This window comes from Bactrocera oleae, chromosome 2 (genome assembly GCF_042242935.1).
Source record: "Bactrocera oleae isolate idBacOlea1 chromosome 2, idBacOlea1, whole genome shotgun sequence".
Lineage (NCBI taxonomy): Eukaryota > Metazoa > Arthropoda > Insecta > Diptera > Tephritidae > Bactrocera > Bactrocera oleae.
The window spans coordinates 34,610,828-34,638,474 of record NC_091536.1 but is presented as its reverse complement, the minus strand read 5'-3'; the positions used below and the strand labels follow the sequence as shown (position 1 = coordinate 34,638,474).

The window sequence follows — 27,647 nt, the reverse complement described above, 5'->3', positions numbered from 1 at the left end:
CCTGGTGATTGGTAATGTTTGCAACTGATGCCTTTTTACTGCATGTTTTAGCTACATGACCCATTTTTGAATATATCGAGCATCGTAGTTTCCGTTGTGGTTGCGGGCACTTGGCTGCTATTTGTCCCAACTTGTTGTAATTGAAGCACTTTATTTGTGTGTACTTCCCATTGTATTTAATTTCGGTCTTCGTTGGCTGGTTTGGTGGTATTGATGTTACCGATGCACTACTGATTACTGATAAATTCTTTAATGCAACCAATAATTCACTACACGTTGTAAAATTCATCGTTGCTAATGGCTTAGTTACTGCGCTATCATTGAGACCGCTGATGATGTGCATGTTGATAGATACGTCATCCACCCTTCCTTGCCTACCTATGGTTAGCATAGAGTAAAAATACTCTACATAGTCTTCGCCGTTTTTACGTTTGCGTTTCATAAGCAATTTATGAATCTCCGCTGCATTGTGCGTTGTTGGAAAATCCGCTTAAAATGCGTACACAAATTCTGACTAGGTCTGAAAAACTGATTGTGCATCCAGCCAACGTTTGGCCATGCCTTTCATTTTGTGTTGCACTGCGATCAAAACTCTGTTTTCCTTCCAGCCGTAGCATTGTTGCAATTGTTCAGTTCGCGTTATAAATTGTGTTGCTGACGTTGAACCGTTTATTGGGTCGAATTCAGGCATAATCCCTATCATGTCCTGAATCGACATCTCTCGCTGTATTGGTCTCTTAAATCATGAGCTGATTCCCAAGTTGATACACTTGACCCTGGTGACTCTAAGTCGTTGTTGATTGCCGCTTGTTGAATTTCCTCCCTATTCGGTACCGCTGTTGAATTTTGGGTGATCGCTGCCATAGCTGACGTTAAACCTGCGATTGCTTCTTTTAAACTGTTGAGTTGCACTTGTAGGACTGGAACTTTCATCTTCAATGTCGATTGCTTCTACTTCGTCGGCACCTAGAACCTCTTGCAGTTTTGATAACTTGATTGCCTTAGTACCCGTCAGTGGTAAATCGTTTGCTCGTAGAAGTGTATTAAGCTGACTGACCTTTAGCGTATTTATTTTGATCATCTTGCGTCTTTTGTTTTGAGCTTCTAACTCGTTGCTCTTCTAACGTCGCCTTACTCGTGCTCGATATTGATGTTTCGTTTCACTTTCTTGTGTTTGTACTCTTCAGTACCTTGCTCTCTCTTCTTACCAGATGCTTGCACCCGCTATTACGTTGTGTGTGTATTTCTCTTAAAATTTTATCCGTTAACTCGCTGATGTAGTGACGTTGAATTGGCGTCGTTTCGCCGCTTCGGTTCACAACTTCGTAGCAGCGCAGTTGATATTTTCTAAGCAGAGAAGTTCATGACGCCCGTTGCACGTTCGAGCTTGCTAATTTTCTGCTGCTTAATCGTTTTGTGTAAAAATGCCGGTCCTTTATTGTTGCGTGTCTGAACTTGCACGCTGTACGTATGACAACCAATGTACTGTTTGTTGATTTGCACGCGTTGCAAATACTTCGTTTGTCTTATTTCGTAAGACGTTGATATTTCTCTGTGGTGTCTTTCGCAGAATTTGCTGCGCCGTTGAAATTCTGCAAAACAAGGAACTTTACCGTTGCGCCGTTTTGCAATTCGGGCCGTTTTGCACTGCTCAACCCTTGGATCGCTGAAAAACACTTGTTCCTCTCTTTTACGCCGTTACACCACTGCTACGTTTTATTTGTCTCCTTTGTAGACTATTGGATACACTAATCCCATTTCTGAGATGTAAATGACCAAAATAAATATTGCTTTTGTTTATTTAAGTCTGTTTATTCAAAGTTTGTTTATTCAAAGTATACATTTTATTTAACTGAATAATACTCGCAACTCGCGCTACGTTACCTGTCCTATCTCGTTGCCTCGTTTCGACTGACTACTCGTTGTCTGCTTTGCCACACCGTTCATTCTCTGCCGTATTGCCATCTAACATTGACAAAGTATACAACAAAATAAAATTATCTGAACTTATTATGGTAAATTATCAATTTCTTCAACGTTGACGGTGTCGTTGCTTGCATCGCGACCAGCAATCTCAGCCCTTATCAGCGGCCTGTGATGCGAGAAGTACGAGACGAGTCTTCGCGTCGTCAATTTATCCAATCGACACGTGAGCACGCCGTCGATGAAAGTTTGATTCCTCGTCGTAAATTCCGTCAACTTGTTGCTTAAAACTAAACCCCAGTTTAAAAAGAAAAAATCTTGAAATTCCGAACCAACTGGGGAATTTAAGTCGATATTGAAATCACCGGCTAAAATTACGGGTACGTCGTATAATTTTCGATCTTTTACCATTTTGAAGATCGTGGCGTTTGGCGCTGTAACCCATGAAATGAAATTCAAAAAAGTCTTTTAATTCTTTGATCGTTGTACCGGGAGTTATATAGGCCGAAATTAGCAATGCGTTTTGTTCGTTAAAATGATGTTTGCCGCTCAAATACCCCCGATGCCATTGTCGGCAGTAGCAATTTTCCTTACGCTACCGTCTTTGCAATATTTATACAACTCGTGTTCCGTTGCTCGTAGCTATTCGTCTTGAGCTATATTTTCGTAAATTTCCACACCACCAGCTCGAACTCTTTGCATCTTTTATAACCCAACGATTACCCTCCTCCCGCCCAACCGACGCGAGGGGCGCAATCCGCATACGGGCGTAATTAGCCGAGTCAGAAAAGGCACGAGAGTTTTTTAAGTGTTGAGATCTAAAACTGCTCAGCTACAGAAACAAAAATTTCAACAGCCAAGATTTAAAGTTACAATATAATAAATTGTTACATTTTCATTTATTAAGAGAAAATAATAAAGTCTTTTTAATTTTGAAAAGTGAGTCAGATAAGTTAAATGTGCTGGAATGAGAATTAAAAGCATGACATATACAGCGGAATGGCTCGTTTAGTTCAAAATTTGATCTACAGGATTTTAGCAATAAAGGTCTAAACTGCCTCGAAAGGCGAACCGGGATATTAAATTTAATTTCAGACAGGAGAAAAGAACTGCAAACTGTTCCATTCAAAATTTTCACTTAGAATATTATGCCAAGCATTTCCCTACGACTAGAAAGTGTAGGTAGATTAATATGTTTTAACCGACTAGTGTATGGGGTAGACTTACCCTAGAATCCCATCGGAAATGCGCTAAGTCGAAAAGTAAAAAATGTTTTTGAACAGACTCTAACTTGTCAGAATGGATTTGGTAGCTAGGGTTCCATACAACAGAGCCATATTCCAATATAGGTCTAACCAAAGTTGTATAAAGTGTTTTAGTAATATACGGATCTCTAAATTCTTTAGACCAACGTTTAATAAATCTGAGGACAGCTTTTGCTTTCAAGACCATTTAAGCTTAGGGTCCATATTAACTCCCAAATCAACATAGTAAAAAACTTGCTCTTAAAATGCGTAACTGTGCGAAAACATTCAAGGTGGTTTTTTGTAATGTCATTTTGAAACCACAGACGGTCGCAAACCGAACATACGAAACCAAACGGATTGTCGTAGAAACGTTTTTTAAATTCTATGTCTAAATTTGTGAATTTGCTATTAACATGTTCAATTGAAGCTAAAACGACAAATTCGTTATCTGTCGAAGTAAAAGCTTCTAATTGCTCTCTTTCAGCCCCTTTTTTGATTGTACGCAAACGATACAATCGGTCAATTCATTGCGTTTGTTTTATACCATTGGGATTTTTCCTCTTTTTTAAATCTTTATTTTTTCTTAAACGATATAAACGGTTAAAACGTACTTTGTTTTCATTATTACATTTAATGCGTCTCGCACAGTGCATAATTTTCATATATACTACAGTATGTAAAATAACATAGTTTCACGCGTAGCGCAAAATTATATATGCTATTATGTTCAAAAATAACGTCTCCTGCGCCAATTAAATCTGACCGCATACCCAGCGCTAAAACATGATACATGTTAAAATAAATGAACGCTCGCCGATTGTCACCGCTTCCCTTGCCGCCCTAACAGCTTTGCCCACAAATCATTGTAAATATGTATGTTTATATATGAGCATGCATACATATTGACCCAGATTTTTGCGAGTCACGGAAAAATATTTTAGAATTGTAAAATATTTTAAATCGACAAAAGCTTTGTTGCCACTTTTTTCACCTTCTTCTGTGTTTTGTGGGCTTGCATTGTTGTCACTTTTCTCTTCTAGATTGAACTTAAAAAAGTTGTTCAATTTATAATCTCTAGAATTTCTTCAACGTTGACGGTGTCGTTGCTTGCATCGCGACCAGCAATCTCAGCCCTTATCAGCGGCCTGTGATGCGAGAAGTACGAGACGAGTCTTCGCGTCGTCAATTTATCCAATCGACACGTGAGCACGCCGTCGATGAAAGTTTGATTCCTCGTCGTAAATTCCGTCAACTTGTTGCTTAAAACTAAACCCCAGTTTAAAAAGAAAAAATCTTGAAATTCCGAACCAACTGGGGAATTTAAGTCGATATTGAAATCACCGGCTAAAATTACGGGTACGTCGTATAATTTTCGATCTTTTACCATTTTGAAGATCGTGGCGTTTGGCGCTGTAACCCATGAAATGAAATTCAAAAAAGTCTTTTAATTCTTTGATCGTTGTACCGGGAGTTATATAGGCCGAAATTAGCAATGCGTTTTGTTCGTTAAAATGATGTTTGCCGCTCAAATACCCCCGATGCCATTGTCGGCAGTAGCAATTTTCCTTACGCTACCGTCTTTGCAATATTTATACAACTCGTGTTCCGTTGCTCGTAGCTATTCGTCTTGAGCTATATTTTCGTAAATTTCCACACCACCAGCTCGAACTCTTTGCATCTTTTATAACCCAACGATTACCCTCCTCCCGCCCAACCGACGCGAGGGGCGCAATCCGCATACGGGCGTAATTAGCCGAGTCAGAAAAGGCACGAGAGTTTTTTAAGTGTTGAGATCTAAAACTGCTCAGCTACAGAAACAAAAATTTCAACAGCCAAGATTTAAAGTTACAATATAATAAATTGTTACATTTTCATTTATTAAGAGAAAATAATAAAGTCTTTTTAATTTTGAAAAGTGAGTCAGATAAGTTAAATGTGCTGGAATGAGAATTAAAAGCATGACATATACAGCGGAATGGCTCGTTTAGTTCAAAATTTGATCTACAGGATTTTAGCAATAAAGGTCTAAACTGCCTCGAAAGGCGAACCGGGATATTAAATTTAATTTCAGACAGGAGAAAAGAACTGCAAACTGTTCCATTCAAAATTTTCACTTAGAATATTATGCCAAGCATTTCCCTACGACTAGAAAGTGTAGGTAGATTAATATGTTTTAACCGACTAGTGTATGGGGTAGACTTACCCTAGAATCCCATCGGAAATGCGCTAAGTCGAAAAGTAAAAAATGTTTTTGAACAGACTCTAACTTGTCAGAATGGATTTGGTAGCTAGGGTTCCATACAACAGAGCCATATTCCAATATAGGTCTAACCAAAGTTGTATAAAGTGTTTTAGTAATATACGGATCTCTAAATTCTTTAGACCAACGTTTAATAAATCTGAGGACAGCTTTTGCTTTCAAGACCATTTAAGCTTAGGGTCCATATTAACTCCCAAATCAACATAGTAAAAAACTTGCTCTTAAAATGCGTAACTGTGCGAAAACATTCAAGGTGGTTTTTTGTAATGTCATTTTGAAACCACAGACGGTCGCAAACCGAACATACGAAACCAAACGGATTGTCGTAGAAACGTTTTTTAAATTCTATGTCTAAATTTGTGAATTTGCTATTAACATGTTCAATTGAAGCTAAAACGACAAATTCGTTATCTGTCGAAGTAAAAGCTTCTAATTGCTCTCTTTCAGCCCCTTTTTTGATTGTACGCAAACGATACAATCGGTCAATTCATTGCGTTTGTTTTATACCATTGGGATTTTTCCTCTTTTTTAAATCTTTATTTTTTCTTAAACGATATAAACGGTTAAAACGTACTTTGTTTTCATTATTACATTTAATGCGTCTCGCACAGTGCATAATTTTCATATATACTACAGTATGTAAAATAACATAGTTTCACGCGTAGCGCAAAATTATATATGCTATTATGTTCAAAAATAACGTCTCCTGCGCCAATTAAATCTGACCGCATACCCAGCGCTAAAACATGATACATGTTAAAATAAATGAACGCTCGCCGATTGTCACCGCTTCCCTTGCCGCCCTAACAGCTTTGCCCACAAATCATTGTAAATATGTATGTTTATATATGAGCATGCATACATATTGACCCAGATTTTTGCGAGTCACGGAAAAATATTTTAGAATTGTAAAATATTTTAAATCGACAAAAGCTTTGTTGCCACTTTTTTCACCTTCTTCTGTGTTTTGTGGGCTTGCATTGTTGTCACTTTTCTCTTCTAGATTGAACTTAAAAAAGTTGTTCAATTTATAATCTCTAGCTTTTGCCATCGTCGCGAAAAGAAGCTTGTGGGCAAGCGCAGCTCGGGGAGATTTGTAAGGCGTTTGCTTTTATGAATAAAACGACTTAGCTTATTGCATGTGCGCCAGCGTTCATGAATGAAAATGTTATTGTTGTGTGATTTACTACAAATTTAGGATTTGCCAATTTGGCTGCCATATTGATTTTTGACGCTGCTCATGCTATTTGAGAGAATTGCTGTTATACTCTCGCAACCTGTTGCTACAGAGTATAATAGTTTTGTTCACCTAACAGTTGTTTGTATAACATAAAACTAATCGAGTTATATATAGGGTTATATAAATGATCAGGATGAAGAGACGAGTTGACATCCGGGTGACTGTCTGTCCGTCCGTCCGTCCCTGCAAGCTCTAACTTGAGTGAAAATTGAAATATCTTTATAAAACTTGGTAGACATATTTCTTGATACCGTGAGATGGTTGTATTGCAGATGGGCGTAATCGGACCACTGACACGCCTACAAATCGCCATTAATCAAAAACAAATAAATTGCCATAACTAAGCTCCGCAATAAGATACAAGACTGTTATTTTGTACACAGGATCACATTAGGGAGCGGCATCTGCAGTTAAAATTTCTTTTTAAAAGTGGGCGTGGTCCCGCCTCTAATATGTTTAATGTGCATATCTCCTAAACCGCTAATGCTATAATAACACAATTCATTCTTCCACAACGTAAATATTCACATAAATCTAACTTTAATTTCACAGTAAGTCAAAGCACGATCGAGCTACTCACGAGCAGCTGGAGGCATACGTTGCATTTTGCCAGACACTCCCAAAAATGTGAACGGAGAAAAATTCTCCGAAGTCGCTTCTAGAAATGAAGGAATTATGGTAACAGCTAACAAACTCAGACGTTCGGTGTATGGAAAAGCCACTTGCGTACGCAGGCAAGGTGCTTAAAAATTAGCCAAAGACTCACTGGTGGTGGACCAAGTTTGAAGCCCATGACCGATTTAGAGAAAAAGGCTTAATCCACATTTGGTTCGGCTACTGTGGATGGGGTGAAAGGAATTCAAAGCCTTGTTTAACGCCAATAGAACCTTTGACCGTTGAGTGCCCAATATCACAAACTGCATTATCCACGGTTAGTCCCCAGCCATTTCGTAGCCCGCTACCATCAAATTACGAGCCACCGGCAAGCCCGTGTGTGTCGGAACCATTGGCATCACCACCACACCCATCGTTTAGCTTCTAAATCAAATTATGAGCCACCGGCAAGCCCGTGTGTGTCGGAACCATCGGCATCACCACCACACCCATCGTTTAGCTTCCAAATCATGTAAGTTTTCTATTATTACAAAATGTATAAGTTTTGTGCAATTTGTAATTACGTTTTATCTTTTGAGGATGGATCAACATCGCTATCACGAGGTGATCGCAACAAGCTTATCAGCAACTTGATAGGGGATATAGCTAAAAGAATGCTGCTTAGGAAAAGAGGCGATAGGAACCTCAGAAGATGATGCAGGCCTTCCAGGGCCTATCTAATACCATGATGGAGTTTATAAATATTTCAACTGAAAAAAATTGCCCAGAATAAAATGAAAAAAAAAAATAATTTTGGTTACTTTTTAATTTAAAACTTTGAATTTCACAAATTTATTACATGGGTTTTTTTTTGCTTGGTTTTGACTTTTACAGAATTAATAAATTTAAATAAAAAAAAACAAGTAATACAAGTATTTTCACAACTATGCACAATCATATGTTTAACTTGAAAAGAGTACTGTCAACAGCATTTGACATCTGGACAACTTATCAAGAAAATAGCTTATTATTTTTGATTAATGATGATTGATCAATGATCTTGCTAAGATGGTCTATCTTGATACATCAGCACGATGTTGAATTTGTCAAGTGCAATAGTTGTAGGTACCTTTTTATATCCTTTTATGCTATCAAAAATGTACCTTTTGTAACGTCCATCAAATTTTCTCAATGTACATACAGTACCGTGTAAACTTTTATCACCTTATGCGTATAAAAATTAGATTACAGTTTAAGGGCACTAGCAACGAAAGCTATCGGCCTGACCATAATATTGTGACGAACACGGATGATAGACCAAATTCGAATTAACGATAAATTGCCAAAAGCAACGAGACTACTTGTTCGTAGTTGCCAGAATGTTCTAGAGACGAAGTTTTGTTAAATATCTTCTATATTAGAGCTACCAGATTGTGCAACACAGACAGTTCTATTTAGAGTGTTGTGTTAAGAGCACTTGAGACATAAGCAACGAATAACGAGCAATAAGTGTTAAGTTTTTGAAATTAGAACCTGAACTAAAGATAACTGTATAGCCATTAAATTGGGACTTTTATTTATCAATCCATTGATCGAAATCAAGAGTGAGTTACAAGGTAGACGAGTTATCGAGAAATCCGTTACAATATATTGTATATTCGGTTATTAACTAAGCAAAAAAAGAATAAACATCTAAATGGAAAATCCTTGAGACACAAGTTGTCTGTCAATACCTAAATATGATACAGTAATCCAATTTGGTATATAAACTTATGCAAATCTCTTAAATTATCTAAAGCAAATTGTGTTAGCAGATCTGATGGTGTTTTGTTCTCAAATATGCTGTTCCTCGCATTTGAGTATTTCCGCATTGATCAAGGATGTGATTAATTGTCAGAGGACAATTGCATGCTTGGCAAGATGGAGCAGCGTAGCCACTTAGGAGGTGTTGATGTGTGTCATAGACGTAACACAGTGAAAGCTGCGATGCGGTTTTGTTAATAACTGTGTAGGCGCGCTTATATGTTGATCAAATTTCCGCTGACATTCTTTTTATGTAGCTTTCTACAGTTTTTCGAATGTCTGATCTAGCATAGATTTCGACAGTTTCACTTTGGGAATGGCAAGTTTGTTTGGCGTCTGTTTGGCGTCAGAAATTCCACAGTGGCCAATGGTCCACATTATTTTGCATTGTTCTGTTTTTCTGTTAAGTTTACGTCTACTGCCGATTTACTATTCGAGCAAATAACATATTTGCCTCTGGATGTGGCAGCATATTCTGTTGCGAGGCTTATAGCTAGGACTTCGGCAGTAGAATGTAGCACAGTGTGGAAAGAGTAATTCAGCCCTAATTGTGTTACCATCTTCGCATACTATGGCAAATGAAACAGTGTCACTGTATTTGGAACCATCAGTAAAAATAAATTTCCATCCGAGTGCTGTCAAGTTACCTCTGATTAGTAAAAAGTTTTTTTTTGGTATATCAAAGGTGAAGTGCTCTGATTTGGATGAGATAGTAAGGAATTTATAAATGATGATGTTGGAAGGTTTCAATGAGAAAATCGAGCTACTCCGACCAGAGTTGGTTTTAACGGAATTTCGACGTCTTTGGATAACTGAGCGACTTTACATATTGGCCGCCATAGGATTCATTTCCTGTTCAGTGCCCTTTTTATATCGTTGTTCAATATCGGGTTATTAGACACAAAAAGCTTTGGAAGAAGTCGGACAGTACCATGGGTGGTGCGATCTTTAAGTGCTAGGAGTCAAGATTCAGCTAAAAGATTTTTGACTTTTCCGAAGATTTTTCCGCACCTCTGCGTGGTAAATTGTGGAACCGTTTCCGAGGATACTTTTTTGCCCCGTTCCCGTATAAGGGTAGACCATCGAATATGAATAGCATGTTCTACTCTATAATTACTTCGTAAAAAGCTATAAAACACTACCGATATAGGGGAACCTTGAGGAATACCATTTAATAAAGGAACTTAATCAGAATATTTATACCCTGAACAGGGTGTATTAAGTTTGCCACGATATTTAGCCATGCCTGTCCGTTCGTTTGTATATACGCGAACTAGTCTCTATGTTTTTTAGATATAGGTCTGAAATTTTGCACCCGTCCTTCTCTCAAAAAAAAGCTGCTCATATTAACTGAACGATCGGAGTAAAGTGTTTGCATGGAAAACTTAAAAACTTTCAATTGATGATGTATCTTCATGAAATTACGCATAAGTTATTATCCAAGACAACAATCAGATCACTATAGCATATAGGTAGCTGTCATACAAACTGAATGATCGGAATCAAATGCTTGTATTTGAAACTTTTTTATTTGACGTGATATCTTCACAAAATTTGGCGTGGTTATTGCTTAAGGCAATAATGCAATCTCCGAAAAAATTGTTCAGAACGGATCACTGTGAAGGGTATTATAGCTTCGGTAACCGAAGTTAACGTTTTTTCTTGTTAATATTAATTTTAAATGTAAATGTTTGATTTGACTGAAAACTTCTTACAATTCTAAATATCTTATTTTCCGACGTTCTATTTTATTAGCTGGTGAAGAACGATCAGAAGCCCTTTCGAATAGTAGTTCAAGTGTAATAACACTCACAATTTTTTATAATTTGGTAGGAAGTTCTGTCAAAACCAGGTGTTTTTCCTATATTGCTATACAAGGCTTTTTTAAACTCTACGAAGGTGATAGGCTTTTCAATCTCCGATGCAGCAGATTAGATATTATATGGGCTATATACTTTTCTGTTTATTGTGTTCCTTTCAGAGATGAATGCCAAAATTATCATATTTGGAATTGTCTGACCAAGTGGAGGAAAAATACTTTGCTACTTCATTTGCACGAAAAATCTTTTTTATACTTGCTGCTTCTTTGGTTATATTTTCAGAGACGAGGGTATGCCAAGACAAGACGAAGCAAGCTCGAAATTGTCTGAGTTCAATCCGCTTTGTCTGAGTTCAACTTTAGATATTTTTTTGTGGTTGTTAAAGTGCTATAATGGTGGAACGATGCGCACGCTGCCAGCAGGAGAAGGGCCGTTAACCGTGTTGTATAGTCTTTAACAATAATAGCAGGCGTCCTCGAGCCTAACTGTTGACTATGTATTCGTTGTTCCGTTTTGTTACGTATTCGTTTCAGCGTTCCTTGAAAGCCAGGATCAGCTGACTTGCTGACATGGTGTTGCCATGCTATATTGTCGTATATTATATAGTGTATACTAACATAAGTACTCCCTTTCTCGGAGAACGTTATCGAAATCATTGATAATTTAAGAACGTCATCAGAATTTTAGCGGAATCTGACGCATCTCTTGGGTAACGGTGTAGGTAAGCTGAAATCGGATTCTGATGGGCGGTATGATGACGACGAAAATAGAGATGTCCCAGATTCGGATGACTCCGGTGAAGTTAATGTGATAAGCGTTGTGTTGTTGTCATCGTCGTTGTTCTGCTCACTATCGTTGAGCTTATCGTCGGGAAGGAGGTAGACAGGCTTTAGTCGATCGATCGAAACAGTACTGTTTTCACCTCTGACGTTTACGATGAAAACGAACAAAAACGTGTTAACATGTCGCCAGTTCTTTAAAAATGAAAGTTTTCCTGTGGCCATGTCGGACGGTGGGTTGGGGTGCGAGGTTTGCGAAGTAGTTTCTCAAGCGTTCTGTCATATTGGATGGTGGTAAACCAGATCTCGGCGAAAGAGCGAGGAATTCACTTGGTAAACAAAATGGCTCACCATTAACGAGATCGGCAGGAGTTGCGCCAAGATCTTTCTTCCAGGTAGCGCGAATTCCAAGAAGGACGATTGGTAGAATCTCGACCCATTAGTTGTTTTCGTGACAACGAATCGCATCCTTCAAATGACGGTGAAGACGTTCCACCATTCCATTCGACTGCGGATGGAAAGTGGTGGTGTGTATGTGTTTACTGTTGAGGAAACGAGCGATAGCGTTAAAAAGTTGACTCTCAAACTGTGTACCCTGGCGGTCGTGATTCGTAAAGGTATGGATAGTACCATCCATCCGGCGAAAAGCGTGCGAGCAACACTTTCAGCCCCCGATATTATCAATAGGAAATGCCTCTGGAAACCTGGTGAAACGGTCGATGATTGTCAAACAGTTACGATATCCTCTTGATGGTACGTATGGTCCAATGATGTCCACGTGAATATGTTCGAAACGTCTTGTGCGGCATGGAAAGTATTGGATTAGTGATAAAACGTTGCGAGATACCTTATTTCGTTGGCAAGCTAGGCTTGTTCGGGCCCACAAACGGCAATCGCGGTTAATGCTGGGCCAAACGTATCGTTGCTTTAACTATTTGGCGGAGGCTCGTGCTCCTGGGTGACTAATGCTATGGAGAGCGTCGAATATTCTCTTCCTAAGCGCTGCGGGAATGTAGGGACGAATAAGGTCGCTAGAAACGTCGCAATAAATTGGTTTATTGCAGCCTGGATCGTTGACTGGTAGTAAGTTCAGTGAATCGTGCTGTTCCCTTCATATACGTTGCTGAAGTTTCTCGTCTTCAGCTTGTGCTGGAGAAACTTCGTTTGAGAATACTGCTGTTTATATTTCTTCGATGCAGGCAAGAGCATCTTAGACGGTGTTGTCTTCGCCGGCTACATATTGGACATCGGTTGTAAACTGGCTGATGAAATACAAGCGGTGGAATTGCCAAGGTGTCGCTCGATCAGGGGCCTGAGCAAAAGCATGTAGCAAAGGTTTGGATCCGTGAATGTCGTGACATGTCATGCTTCAAAAATATAGTAAAATTTTCGTAAAGCTGCGTAGATAGCGTGAAGCTCATGGTCGTATGAACTGTGTTTCCTCAGAGCGGTTTGAAACTTCTGGATGTAGAAAGCCAATGGTTCCCAGTGTTGTCCCCGTCTATGTTGGAGAACTGCGTCGATAGCATACTCGGAGGCATCGGTAAATATTGCCCAAGGAAGCGTTGTGTCTGAATATGCTAATATCGTTGCTTTGCGTTGCTTTTCTTTGCATTGGACGAACGCTGCTTCTTCTTTCGGTGTCCAGGGGACCGGATGAGAACCTTTTATTGAAGCATCTTGAGTGTGCTCGTGCAGGGGTGCCTGAAACTTGGCAGCGTTTTTAAGAAATTTACGATAGAAATTTATCATGTCGAGGAACTCACGCAGTTTTCGGATCGTTGTTGAACGAGGAAAGTCAACGATCGCGTCTACGTTACCTGGAAGAGGTAAGATTCCTGTTGCTGAAATGTGGTGTCCCAAAAAATCTCCTTCGGACAGACCAAAACGGCACTTAGCGGTTACGACACCATACTTAGTGAGCCGTTGGAAAAGCGAGCGAAGGTGACTGCGGTGTTCCGTAACATCCTTGGAAGCGATTAGAATGTAATCTATGTAGTCGTCTAGTCCCCGTGTTACTTCGTCGATAAATCTTTGGAATGTTTGCGCAGCATTTCGAAGTCCGAACGTCATGAACGGAAATTCGAAAAGACCGACCGGTGTTATAATTGCAGTTTTCATCTTCTTTGGTGACAGGTATTTGATTATTAGTGCGCACGAGATCAGTGGTTGAAAATATTGTTTCGGCGGTTGGATTGACAGTAAAGTCTTATATAATCTTATAATCTCCACAAGGTCGCCATTCACCAGACTTCTTTATAACCAGGTGGAGCGGAGATAACCAGGAGCTCTTCGAACGTTGAGCGATTCCTAATTGTAACATTTTGTCGGCCTCTGTCTTAGCATTTTTGAGGTTGTCGGGAACAAGTCTTCGGGCCGTACAGGAAACAGGAGGTCCTGATGTTCTAGATATGTGGTGTTGCGTCGTATGTTTTGTTGGTTGACAGATTCCTTCCGGCTGTGTCAGATTAGGGAACTCCGCTGGAGTATCTGCCCATATGGGGTCGACGGGCAGTATTTTAATTTCCGAAATGATGTTGGATGCTGATAACTTACATGCGACTTTTAGTCCAGTTAGTCGATAAGGCAGTGGTTCTTGAGGTCGGGTAAGATGCCGAAATGTGCCACAAAATCTGCGCCAATAATAGGTTTCGTTATGTTCGCCCCTACGAAGCGCCAAGTAAAATTTCGCCTGAGGCCAGGGTTTAGTGATAGAGTTATGCAACGTATGGTAGACCCATTTGCTGCTGTGAGATTAAGTTGACTTGTTCCGGCGACCAAGGTGCGAGAGACTCTTTGCAGAGATAAGCGCCAATATCCACCAGAAATTGGATTTTGGTGGCACGATCTGTTACGAAGAGGCGGTTTGATTAGAGTGAGGAGCCGTTAACCGCCACTAACGGTCCAACGGTAGGTTTCCCTGAAATGTGCAAGGTGACCGACAACGTTTCGCTTTATTGCCGAAATTTTGACGATACCAGCACGTGTTGTTGTTCGGTGCTGGGGAAGATGTGCGCAAACGAAAGCGATGACGAGAACGGGAACGAGATATGACTTGTCTCTTAAAACTGGAAGCTAGCTCATTAATTGAAGCTTCGAGACGAGAAATGCGTGGTTCGACTGCTGATGTTGCTGCTGGTTCTTGGACCGAATTGATTTGTGTTGCTGGTAATGCGATATCGTGTATTTTGTCTGCAAGAGATGCGAGCTTATCGATATCCATGTCTGCTTGGGACGCAAGTATAGATTACGTTGTCATCGGAAGTCTGCTGAGCCACTTATTGTGTAGAATATTGTCAGGAACAGTGTTGTCAAGGCTTCTGATACGTCGGCAAAATTGCGCTGGTTTTACCTCACCCAAGGTCCCTCGTTCGAGAAGCTGCTGCAGTCGTGCTTCTCGAAAGAGTGTAAGGCGTTCGACCAGTGTGCCTTTTAAGCGAGTGTAGGACGTTTCTGTGGGAACATTCAAAAGAAGATCTTCCACTTCTGCGGCGGCCATGGCGTCAAGATGTAAAGAAGCATAGTGGTATTGCGTAATTTCATCCGAAATTCCGGCGAGATGAAATTGTCCCTCAAGTTGGGCGAACCACAAGGCTGGTCGTTCGGAATTGAATAACGGACACCGTATAGAAACACGTTGGAGCGACGTTATACTGTCGGGCACTTGCACGTCCACAATATCTGGCATAGCGGTTTTTCAGAAGATAAGGTGACGTTTAGAAAATTTTATGCGTTGCGCTCCAAGCTATGATGATTAGGAATGCGCGAAAACTCAAGCTGTCCTCCAATCGGTCGTATGCGTAGGCAGCCACGTGTGCGATTATGCACAAAAACCAATACACAAAGTGCTCTGTAACCGAAAATGTATGCGCAAATGTTGAAACGTGTAAACGAAATGCACTGTAGACGAATTAGTTAGCGATTTTTAAAATTATATAAACAAAATCGCGGAAAAATACTATTATATCACGGAAAAACTGTTAAATCACGTCAGGGTCACCAGTTGTGGTTGTTAAAGTGCTATAATGGTGGAACGATGCGCACGCGGTGGCTGCCAGCAGGAGAAGCGCCATTAACCGTATTGTATAGACTTTTATAATAACAGCAGGCGTCCTCGAGCCTAACTGTTGACTATGTATTCGCAGTTCCGTTTTGTGTCGTATTCGTTTCAGCGTTCCTTATAAGCCAGGATCAGCTGACATGGTGTTGCCATGTTATATTATCGTATATTATATTATATTGTGTCTCGTCCCACATTTTTATACTCTCGCAACCTGTTGCTACAGAGTATAATAGTTTTGTTCACCTATCGGTTGTTTGTATCATATAAAACTAATCGAGTTAGATATAGGGTTATATATATATAAATGATCAGGATGAAGAGAGGAGTTGAAATCCGGGTGACTGTCTGTCCGTCCGTCCGTGCAAGCTGTAACTTGAGTAAAAATTGAGATATCTTTATGAAACTTGATAGACATGTTTCTTGGTACCGTGAGACAGTTGGTATTGCAGATGGGCGTAATCGGACCACTGCCACGCCCACAAAACGCCATTAATCAAAAACAAATAAATTTCCATAACTAAGCAATAAGTTGCAAGTTTGTTATTTGGTACACAGGATCACTTTAGGGAGGGGCATCTGCAGTTAAATTTTTTTTTTAAAGTGGGCGTGGTCCCGCGTCTAATAGGTTTAATGTGCATATCTCCTAAACCGCTAATGCTATAATAACAAACTTCACTGGAAGCAAATGTTTTTAGCACTTTATTGACGGTGTGAAAATAGTTGAGATCGGGTGGCAATTCCGCCCACTCCCCATATAACGGTACTGTTAAAAACTACTAAAAGCGCGATAAATCAAGCACTAAACACGCCGGAGACATTAAATTTTATCTCTGGGATGGTATGGGATGACTTTATAGGAACCGCGTTCAAAATTAGACAGTGGGCGTGGCTCAGCCCACTTTTAGGTGAAAACCCATATCTTGAGATCTGCTTAACCAATTTCAACAAAATTCGGTACATAACGTTATTTTCATATTCTTATATTATAGTGCGAAAATGGGCGAAATCGGACTACAACCACGCCTATTTCCCATATAACACCATTTTCAATTCCATCTGCTTGTTTCACTTCCCACTATGTATATCAAGCAACAATGATTATATCGGGGTAAAACTTTGCGTGAATAATACGTTTAAAGTATGCCACCTTGTGACCTAAAATTGTCTTAACCGAACCGAAACTGTTCAAGCCCCTAAGTACTAAATATGTGGACCCCAGTGCCTATAGTTGACCTTCTACCGAAAATATCTGTCAATCCACAAAGAAATCTCAAACGAGTGTACCATTTGACTTTGCGAGAGTATAAAATGTTCGGTTACATCCGAACTTAGGCCTTCCTTACTTGTTTTTCTTTATTTAAGATAGCTCCAATATTGGTTAAGATCGGAAAATGATCACTTCCGTGGAGATATTTTAGGATCTTCCATGAACATTTTGGTGAGTCGAGAAATGGGTAGCTGAGCCATCATTGAGGACAACGAAATTTGACGTTAAGAGCACGTATTCCATTTTATTTCGCGTAGGGCGGTGTGGGAGTGCTGTTGAAAGGCAAATTAGTTTCTGGCAAAGATACAATTCTAGGATTATGGTCTTTTAAAAGTAGTTGTAACTCATGGAAATTATTCCTATATCCATTAAGGTTCCATTACAAAATAATGTCAATTTTGATTTATGAATAGGTCTTAAAATAAGCTGAAGGGTTCATGTATATTATACGCAAGACTTTATAATTTTTGTATACTAATACAATTTTGTTTAAAAATATTTATTTATATACATTTTTAATATTTTCGGGGAGGTGGTATAAATCGAAAGTCAGCAACACTACTCCAGTCGATAACAGGGTATCATTATCAATTTTTCTCTGAAATTTGTAAACGCCAACTACCCCTTGAGAGTTCACTTCGCAAATGATTTCCTCATTTGACACATTATTCAGGAAAGGTGCATATATTGTCCTTTTTTTGTGGTTTAGATTCCCGTGGTATTTGACCTTCATGGTACAAATACCCGGAAGATTTTTAAGTGCGAGAAATCTTTCCGATGAATGTTAATGCTAGATTTCTTCTTTCAATACTGGCACTGTCGGAAACAAACCGACTTCCACCCACAAAGGATGGCCAGGGGGCCATTTTGGCTAAAAGCTTCACAGAAAACTTCTTAAATAAGACTTCCTTTAAAAATTTTCGGAAAGAAATTACCGAAGACATTTTCAAGGCTAAAAGCTTCACAGAAAACTTCTTAAATAAGACTTCCTTTAAAAATTTTCGGAAAGAAATTACCGAAGACATTTTCAAGGATATTATTATAATAGGTCGCTTGTTGCAGTAGTGAGGTATCTAGCTAAGGTCAGGCTTCCTATCTAAGTGTTCGGTACTCTGCAATAGTGCAGCATCCATATAGGAGGTGTTACTATGGTAGGAGGTGTCATGCGACCCGAAGATCAACCTGGCTGGGGCCCCTAAATAGCCCAGTCTCGCACCGAGCTTACGGATACCTGGCGCCCTCCGTAATAAGATATCCTAATTTGCGTAGCGGGGGCTATGCGCAAGCGGACATACTTTCCCCTACACTCGTGATCGAGTCAAAGTACAATAATTATAATAAAAATTTAAACATAAAGGAGTCCGGCCCTCCTTATAAAAGCCGGAGGGAGCGAGTTGTTCCCAGAGGAGAGCAGCGTTTGGCACGAGCTCGACAAAAGCCAAGGCGAGGACAGGAGCGAAGCTTGGTCCTGGAGCAAAGGCAAACACTAAAGGTGCAGAGGCCAAGACTGGCACCAGAAAGCTTTTGTTATGCAACAAAGGTAGTACGCCAACATTTATAACCAGAAACCAACAGGCAGTATTAGATATAACACTTGTATCGGAAGAACTGGTGGATAAAATAACACATTGGAGGGTACTGGAAGAAAATTCCTTCTCAGATCACCGCTACATTGAATGTATAATTGAAAATAATGTAGTTAGGGAAGAGAAATTTAGGTATAATAGGAAAACGAACTGGCAGCTGCACATGAAGGAGCTAAAAAAGCGTATTCCTATGATTCCACCATTTCAACCAGAGAACAAAAGACATCCTCGTTAAACAGTTCACAGATTCTTGTCGTCAAGTACTAGAGGTGGCTTGTCCATTAATCAACAGTAGGGGAAGAATTAGGCCCCCTTGGTGGTCTCCCATACTTAAGAAGATGCAGAAAGATTGCAGGAAGCAATTCATTTTCGCCAAATTATCCCACAGAGAAGAAGAGTGGAATAACTATTATAACCTCCTACGGTCGTATAAAAAGGAGGTAAGGAAGGCAAAAAGAAATTGGTGGTAATCTTTTGTAATGACATCGAGAATACGGCAGAAGCGTCTCGACTTAGAAAAATATTGACACAGTCGAAACATAGCATCGGATACCTTCAGAAGCCAGACCACAGCTGGACGGTATCCAGTGAAGAGACTCTAGGCCTACTAATGGATACTCACTTCCCAGAGTCCCATCCGCTACACATAGTGTCAGATAGTAATGTTTACTGGGCGATAGGCAGTTTAAAGCTTTATAAATCGCCGGGACCAGATGGATTATTACCGGCTCAATTCATGAGCTATACAATAAGCTGGTAAACAACCATGCTTAAACGGGCACTGCAATTAAACTATTGTATATTCCCTCAATATGGAGGAAAGTTAAGGTTATATATATACCAAAGACTGGCAAAAGCTCACACATTAATCCAAAGGATTTTAGACCAATCAGTCTTTCATCATTTCCTTTGAAAACGCTGGAGAGACTAATAGAAACACATATAAGAGCCAGGAAAAATGGCAGTTTTGCAGAATGCGTATTCTAAGGGTAAATCCACAGAAACGGCATTAAACTCAGTGGTAGCAGAGATTGAAAAGTATCTCTATAAGGAATTTATAAATGATGATGTTGGAAGGTTTCAATGAGAAAATCGAGCTACTCCGACCAGAGTTGTTCCGTTTAACGGAATTTCGACGTCTTTGGATAACTGAGCGACTTTACATATTGGCCGCCATAGGATTCATTTCCTGTTCAGTGCCCTTTTTATATCGTTGTTCAATATCGGGTTATTATACACAAAAAGCTTTGGAAGAAGTCGGACAGTACCATGGGTGGTGCGATCTTTAAGTGCTAGGAGTCAAGATTCAGCTAAAAGATTTTTGACTTTTCCGAAGATTTTTCCGCACCTCTGCGTGGTAAATTGTGGAACCGTTTCCGAGGATACTTTTTTGCCCCGTTCCCGTATAAGGGTAGACCATCGAATATGAATAGCATGTTCTACTCTATAATTACTTCGTAAAAAGCTTTAAAACACTGAATCATCAGAATATTTATACCCTGAACAGGGTGTATTAAGTTTGCCACGATATTTAGTCATGCCTGTCCGTTCGTTTGTATATACGCGAACTAGTCTCTATGTTTTTTAGATATAGGTCTGAAATTTTGCACCCGTCCTTCTCTCAAAAAAAAGCTGCTCATATTAACTGAACGATCGGAGTAAAGTGTTTGCATGGAAAACTTAAAAACTTTCAATTGATGATGTATCTTCATGAAATTACGCATAAGTTATTATCCAAGACAACAATCAGATCACTATAGCATATAGGTAGCTGTCATACAAACTGAATGATCGGAATCAAATGCTTGTATTTGAAACTTTTTTATTTGACGTGATATCTTCACAAAATTTGGCGTGGTTATTGCTTAAGGCAATAATGCAATCTCCGAAAAAATTGTTCAGAACGGATCACTGTGAAGGGTATTATAGCTTCGGTAACCGAAGTTAACGTTTTTTCTTGTTAATATTAATTTTAAATGTAAATGTTTGATTTGACTGAAAACTTCTTACAATTCTAAATATCTTATTTTCCGACGTTCTATTTTATTAGCTGGTGAAGAACGATCAGAAGCCCTTTCGAATAGTAGTTCAAGTGTAATAACACACACAATTTTTAATAATTTGGTAGGAAGTTCTGTCAAAACCAGGTGTTTTCCCTATATTGCTATACAAGGCTTTTTTAAACTCTACGAAGGTGATAGGCTTTTCAATCTCCGATGCAGCAGATTAGATATTATATGGGCTATATAATTTTCTGTTTATTGTGTTCCTTTCAGAGATGAATGCCAAAATTATCATATTTGGAATTGTCTGACCAAGTGGAGGAAAAATACTTTGCTACTTCATTTGCACGAAAAATCTTTTTTATACTTGCTGCTTCTTTGTTTATATTTTCAGAGACGAGGGTATGCCAAGACAAGACGCAGCAAGCTCGAAATTGTCTGAGTTCAATCCGCTTTGTCTGAGTTCAACTTTAGATATTTTTTTGTGGTTGTTAAAGTGCTATAATGGTGGAACGATGCGCACGCTGCCAGCAGGAGAAGGGCCGTTAACCGTGTTGTATAGTCTTTAACAATAATAGCAGGCGTCCTCGAGCCTAACTGTTGACTATGTATTCGTTGTTCCGTTTTGTTACGTATTCGTTTCAGCGTTCCTTGAAAGCCAGGATCAGCTGACTTGCTGACATGGTGTTGCCATGCTATATTGTCGTATATTATATAGTGTATACTAACATAAGTACTCCCTTTCTCGGAGAACGTTATCGAAATCATTGATAATTTAAGAACGTCATCAGAATTTTAGCGGAATCTGACGCATCTCTTGGGTAACGGTGTAGGTAAGCTGAAATCGGATTCTGATGGGCGGTATGATGACGACGAAAATCGAGATGTCCCAGATTCGGATGACTCCGGTGAAGTTAATGTGATAAGCGTTGTGTTGTTGTCATCGTCGTTGTTCTGCTCACTATCGTTGAGCTTATCGTCGGGAAGGAGGTAGACAGGCTTTAGTCGATCGATCGAAACAGTACTGTTTTCACCTCTGACGTTTACGATGAAAACGAACAAAAACGTGTTAACATGTCGCCAGTCCTTTAAAAAGGAAAGTTTTCCTGTGGCCATGTCGGACGGTGGGTTGGGGTGCGAGGTTTGCGAAGTAGTTTCTCAAGCGTTCTGTCATATTGGATGGTGGTAAACCAGATCTCGGCGAAAGAGCGAGGAATTCACTTGGTAAACAAAATGGCTCACCATTAACGAGATCGGCAGGAGTTGCGCCAAGATCTTTCTTCCAGGTAGCGCGAATTCCAAGAAGGACGATTGGTAGAATCTCGACCCATGAGTTGTTTTCGTGACAACGAATCGCATCCTTCAAATGACGGTGAAGACGTTCCACCATTCCATTCGACTGCGGATGGAAAGTGGTGGTGTGTATGTGTTTACTGTTGAGGAAACGAGCGATAGCGTTAAAAAGTTGACTCTCAAACTGTGTACCCTGGCGGTCGTGATTCGTAAAGGTATGGATAGTACCATCCATCCGGCGAAAAGCGTGCGAGCAACACTTTCAGCCCCCGATATTATCAATAGGAAATGCCTCTGGAAACCTGGTGAAACGGTCGATGATTGTCAAACAGTTACGATATCCTCTTGATGGTACGTATGGTCCAATGATGTCCACGTGAATATGTTCGAAACGTCTTGTGCGGCATGGAAAGTATTGGATTAGTGATAAAACGTTGCGAGATACCTTATTTCGTTGGCAAGCTAGGCTTGTTCGGGCCCACAAACGGCAATCGCGGTTAATGCTGGGCCAAACGTATCGTTGCTTTAACTATTTGGCGGAGGCTCGTGCTCCTGGGTGACTAATGCTATGGAGAGCGTCGAATACTCTTCCTAAGCGCTGCGGGAATGTAGGGACGAATAAGGTCGCTAGAAACGTCGCAATAAATTGGTTTATTGCAGCCTGGATCGTTGACTGGTAGTAAGTTCAGTGAATCGTGCTGTTCCTTTCATATACGTTGCTGAAGTTTCTCGTCTTCAGCTTGTGCTGGAGAAAGTTCGTTTGAGAATACTGCTGTTTATATTTCTTCGATGCAGGCAAGAGCATCTTAGACGGTGTTGTCTTCGCCGGCTACATATTGGATATCGGTTGTAAACTGGCTGATGTAATACAAGCGGTGGAATTGCCAAGGTGTCGCTCGATCAGGGGCCGGAGCAAAAGCATGTAGCAAAGGTTTGGATCCGTGAATGTCGTGACATGTCATGCTTCAAAAATATAGTAAAATTTTCGTAAAGCTGCGTAGATAGCGTGAAGCTCATGGTCGTATGAACTGTGTTTCCTCAGAGCGGTTTGAAACTTCTGGATGTAGAAAGCCAATGGTTCCCAGTGTTGTCCCCGTCTATGTTGGAGAACTGCGTCGATAGCATACTCGGAGGCATCGGTAAATATTGCCCAAGGAAGCGTTGTGTCTGAATATGCTAATATCGTTGCTTTGCGTTGCTTTTCTTTGCATTGGACGAACGCTGCTTCTTCTTTCGGTGTCCAGGGGACCGGATGAGAACCTTTTATTGAAGCATCTTGAGTGTGCTCGTGCAGGGGTGCCTGAAACTTGGCAGCGTTTTTAAGAAATTTACGATAGAAATTTATCATGTCGAGGAACTCACGCAGTTTTCGGATCGTTGTTGAACGAGGAAAGTCAACGATCGCGTCTACGTTACCTGGAAGAGGTAAGATTCCTGTTGCTGAAATGTGGTGTCCCAAAAAATCTCCTTCGGACAGACCAAAACGGCACTTAGCGGTTACGACACCATACTTAGTGAGCCGTTGGAAAAGCGAGCGAAGGTGACTGCGGTGTTCCGTAACATCCTTGGAAGCGATTAGAATGTAATCTATGTAGTCGTCTAGTCCCCGTGTTACTTCGTCGATAAATCTTTGGAATGTTTGCGCAGCATTTCGAAGTCCGAACGTCATGAACGGAAATTCGAAAAGACCGACCGGTGTTATAATTGCAGTTTTCATCTTCTTTGGTGACAGGTATTTGATTAATAGTGCGCACGAGATCAGTGGTTGAAAATATTGTTTTGGCGGTTGGATTGACAGTAAAGTCTTATATAATCTTATAATCTCCACAAGGTCGCCATTCACCAGACGTCTTTATAACCAGGTGGAGCGGAGATAACCAGGAGCTCTTCGAACGTTGAGCGATTCCAAATTGTAACATTTTGTCGACCTCTGTCTTAGCATTTTTGAGGTTGTCGGGAACAAGTCTTGAAGTTGACTTGTTCCGGCGACCAAGGTGCGAGAGACTCTTTGCAGAGATAAGCGCCAATATCCACCAGAAATTTGATTTTGGTGGCACGATCTGTTACGAAGAGGCGGTTTGATTAGAGTGAGGAGCCGTTAACCGCCACTAACGGTCCAACGGTAGGTTTCCCTGAAATGTGCAAGGTGACCGACAACGTTTCGCTTTATTGCCGAAATTTTGACGATACCAGCACGTGTTGTTGTTCGGTGCTGGGGAAGATGTGCGCAAACGAAAGCGATGACGAGAACGGGAACGAGATATGACTTGTCTCTTAAAACTGGAAGCTAGCTCATTAATTGAAGCTTCGAGACGAGAAATGCGTGGTTCGACAGCTGATGTTGCTGCTGGTTCTTGGACCGAATTGATTTGTGTTGCTGGTAATGCGATATCGTGTATTTTGTCTGCAAGAGATGCGAGCTTATCGATATCCATGTCTGCTTGGGACGCAAGTATAGATTACGTTGTCATCGGAAGTCTGCTGAGCCACTTATTGTGTAGAATATTGTCAGGAACAGTGTTGTCAAGGCTTCTGATACGTCGGCAAAATTGCGCTGGTTTTACCTCACCCAAGGTCCCTCGTTCGAGAAGCTGCTGCAGTCGTGCTTCTCGAAAGAGTGTAAGGCGTTCGACCAGTGTGCCTTTTAAGCGAGTGTAGGACGTTTCTGTGGGAACATTCAAAAGAAGATCTTCCACTTCTGCGGCGGCCATGGCGTCAAGATGTAAAGAAGCATAGTGGTATTGCGTAATTTCATCGGAAATTCCGGCGAGATGAAATTGTCCCTCAAGTTGGGCGAACCACAAGGCTGGTCGTTCGGAATTGAATAACGGACACCGTATAGAAACACGTTGGAGCGACGTTATACTGTCGGGCACTTGCACGTCCACAATATCTGGCATAGCGGTTTTTCAGAAGATAAGGTGACGTTTAGAAAATTTTATGCGTTGCGCTCCAAGCTATGATGATTAGGAATGCGCGAAAACTCAAGCTGTCCTCCAATCGGTCGTATGCGTAGGCAGCCACGTGTGCGATTATGCACAAAAACCAATACACAAAGTGCTCTGTAACCGAAAATGTATGCGCAAATGTTGAAACGTGTAAACGAAATGCACTGTAGACGAATTAGTTAGCGATTTTTAAAATTATATAAACAAAATCGCGGAAAAATACTATTATATCACGGAAAAACTGTTAAATCACGTCAGGGTCACCAGTTGTGGTTGTTAAAGTGCTATAATGGTGGAACGATGCGCACGCGGTGGCTGCCAGCAGGAGAAGCGCCACTAACCGTATTGTATAGACTTTTATAATAACAGCAGGCGTCCTCGAGCCTAACTGTTGACTATGTATTCGCAGTTCCGTTTTGTGTCGTATTCGTTTCAGCGTTCCTTATAAGCCAGGATCAGCTGATTTGCTGACATGGTGTTGCCATGTTATATTATCGTATATTATATTATATTGTGTCTCGTCCCACATTTTTATACTCTCGCAACCTGTTGCTACAGAGTATAATAGTTTTGTTCATTTGTTCACCTATCGGTTGTTTGTATCACATAAAACTAATCGAGTTAGATATAGGGTTATATATATATAAATGATCAGGATGAAGAGACGAGTTGAAATCCGGGTGACTGTCTGTCCGTCCGTCCGTGCAAGCTGTAACTTGAGTAAAAATTGAGATATCTTTATGAAACTTGATAGACATGTTTCTTGGTACCGTGAGACAGTTGGTATTGCAGATGGGCGTAATCGGACCACTGCCACGCCCACAAAACGCCATTAATCAAAAACAAATAAATTGCCATAACTAAGTTCCGCAATAAGTTGCAAGTTTGTTATTTGGTACACAGGATCACATTAGGGAGGGGCATCTGCAGTTAAACTTTTTTTTAAAGTTGGCTAGGTCCCGCCTCTAATAGGTTTAATGTGCATATCTCCTAAACCGCTAATGCTATAATAACAAACTTCACTGGAAGCAAATGTTTTTAGCACTTTATTGACGGTGTGAAAATAGTTGAGATCAGGTGGCAATTCCGCCCACTCCCCTTATAACGGTACTGTTAAAAACTACTAAAAGCGCGATAAATCAAGCACTAAACACGCCGGAGACATTAAATTTTATCTCTGGGATGGTATGGGATGACTTTATAGGAACCGCGTTCAAAATTAGACAGTGGGCGTGGCTCAGCCCACTTTTGGTGAAAACCCATATCTTGAGATCTGCTTAACCAATTTCAACAAAATTCGGTACATAACGTTATTTTCATATTCTTATATTATAGTGCGAAAATGGGCGAAATCGGACTACAACCACTCCTATTTCCCATATAACACCATTTTCAATTCCATCTGCTTGTTTCACTTCCCACTATGTATATCAAGCAACAATGATTATATCGGGGTAAAACTTTGCGTGAATAATACGTTTAAAGTATGCCGTGTATCTTGTGACCTAAAATTGTCTTAACCGAACCGAAACTGTTCAAGCCCCTAAGTACTAAATATGTGGACCCCAGTGCCTATAGTTGACCTTCTACCGAAAATATCTGTCAATCCACAAAGAAATCTCAAACGAGTGTACCATTTGACTTTGCGAGAGTATAAAATGTTCGGTTACATCCGAACTTAGGCCTTCCTTACTTGTTTTTCTTTATTTAAGATAGCTCCAATATTGGTTATGATCGGAAAATGATCACTTCCGTGGAGATATTTTAGGATCTTCCATGAACATTTTGGTGAGTCGAGAAATGGGTAGCTGAGCCATCATTGAGGACAACGAAATTTGACGTTAAGAGCACGTATTCCATTTTATTTCGCGTAGGGCGGTGTGGGAGTGCTGTTGAAAGGCAAATTAGTTTCTGGCAAAGATACAATTCTAGGATTATGGTCTTTTAAAAGTAGTTGTAACTCATGGAAATTATTCCTATATCCATTAAGGTTCCATTACAAAATAATGTCAATTTTGATTTATAAATAGGTCTTAAAATAAGCTGAAGGGTTCATGTATATTATACGCAAGACTTTATAATTTTTGTATACTAATACAATTTTGTTTAAAAATATTTATTTATATACATTTTTAATATTTTCGGGGAGGTGGCATAAATCGAAAGTCAGCAACACTACTCCAGTCGATAACAGGGTATCATTATTAATTTTTCTCTGAAATTTGTAAACGCCAACTACCCCTTGAGAGTTCACTTCGCAAATGATTTCCTCATTTGACACATTATTCAGGAAAGGTGCATATATTGTCCTTTTTTTGTGGTTTAGATTCCCGTGGTATTTGACCTTCATGGTACAAATACCCGGAAGATTTTTAAGTGCGAGAAATCTTTCCGATGAATGTTAATGCTAGATTTCTTCTTTCAATACTGGCACTGTCGGAAACAAACCGACTTCCACCCACAAAGGATGGCCAGGGGGCCATTTTGGCTAAAAGCTTCACAGAAAACTTCTTAAATAAGACTTCCTTTAAAAATTTTCGGAAAGAAATTACCGAAGACATTTTCAAGGATATTATTATAATAGGTCGCTTGTTGCAGTAGTGAGGTATCTAGCTAAGGTCAGGCTTCCTATCTAAGTGTTCGGTACTCTGCAATAGTGCAGCATCCATATAGGAGGTGTTACTATGGTAGGAGGTGTCATGCGACCCGTGCCGAAGATCAACCTGGCTGGGGCCCCTAAATAGCCCAGTCTCGCACCGAGCATAAGATATCCTAATTTGCGTAGCGGGGGCTATGCGCAAGCGGACATACTTTCCCCTAC

The 27,647-nt window shown here is 40.2% G+C and overlaps 2 protein-coding genes and 1 pseudogene across 2 annotated transcripts; 1 reads left to right on the top strand and 2 right to left on the bottom strand.

Annotated features, from left to right (window-relative positions):
* The first annotated feature begins 7,362 nt into the window (after positions 1-7,362).
* LOC118683455 (uncharacterized) lies at positions 7,363-8,122 on the top strand (annotated as a pseudogene).
* Positions 8,123-14,383: 6,261 nt separating this feature from the next.
* Positions 14,384-15,354, bottom strand: LOC138857430 (uncharacterized). The gene is made up of 3 exons (XM_070110113.1): positions 15,024-15,354; positions 14,568-14,891; positions 14,384-14,514 (listed from the first exon to the last, which is right to left on the bottom strand). The coding sequence occupies exons 1-3, from the start codon at positions 15,352-15,354 to the stop codon at positions 14,384-14,386; spliced, it is 786 nt and encodes a 261-aa protein (XP_069966214.1).
* An 8,459-nt stretch (positions 15,355-23,813) lies between these two features.
* Positions 23,814-24,778, bottom strand: LOC138857314 (uncharacterized). The gene is made up of 3 exons (XM_070109773.1): positions 24,448-24,778; positions 23,992-24,315; positions 23,814-23,938 (listed from the first exon to the last, which is right to left on the bottom strand). Exons 1-3 carry the CDS (start codon positions 24,776-24,778, stop codon positions 23,814-23,816), a joined length of 780 nt encoding a protein of 259 aa, XP_069965874.1.
* Between the last annotated feature and the right edge of the window lie 2,869 nt (positions 24,779-27,647).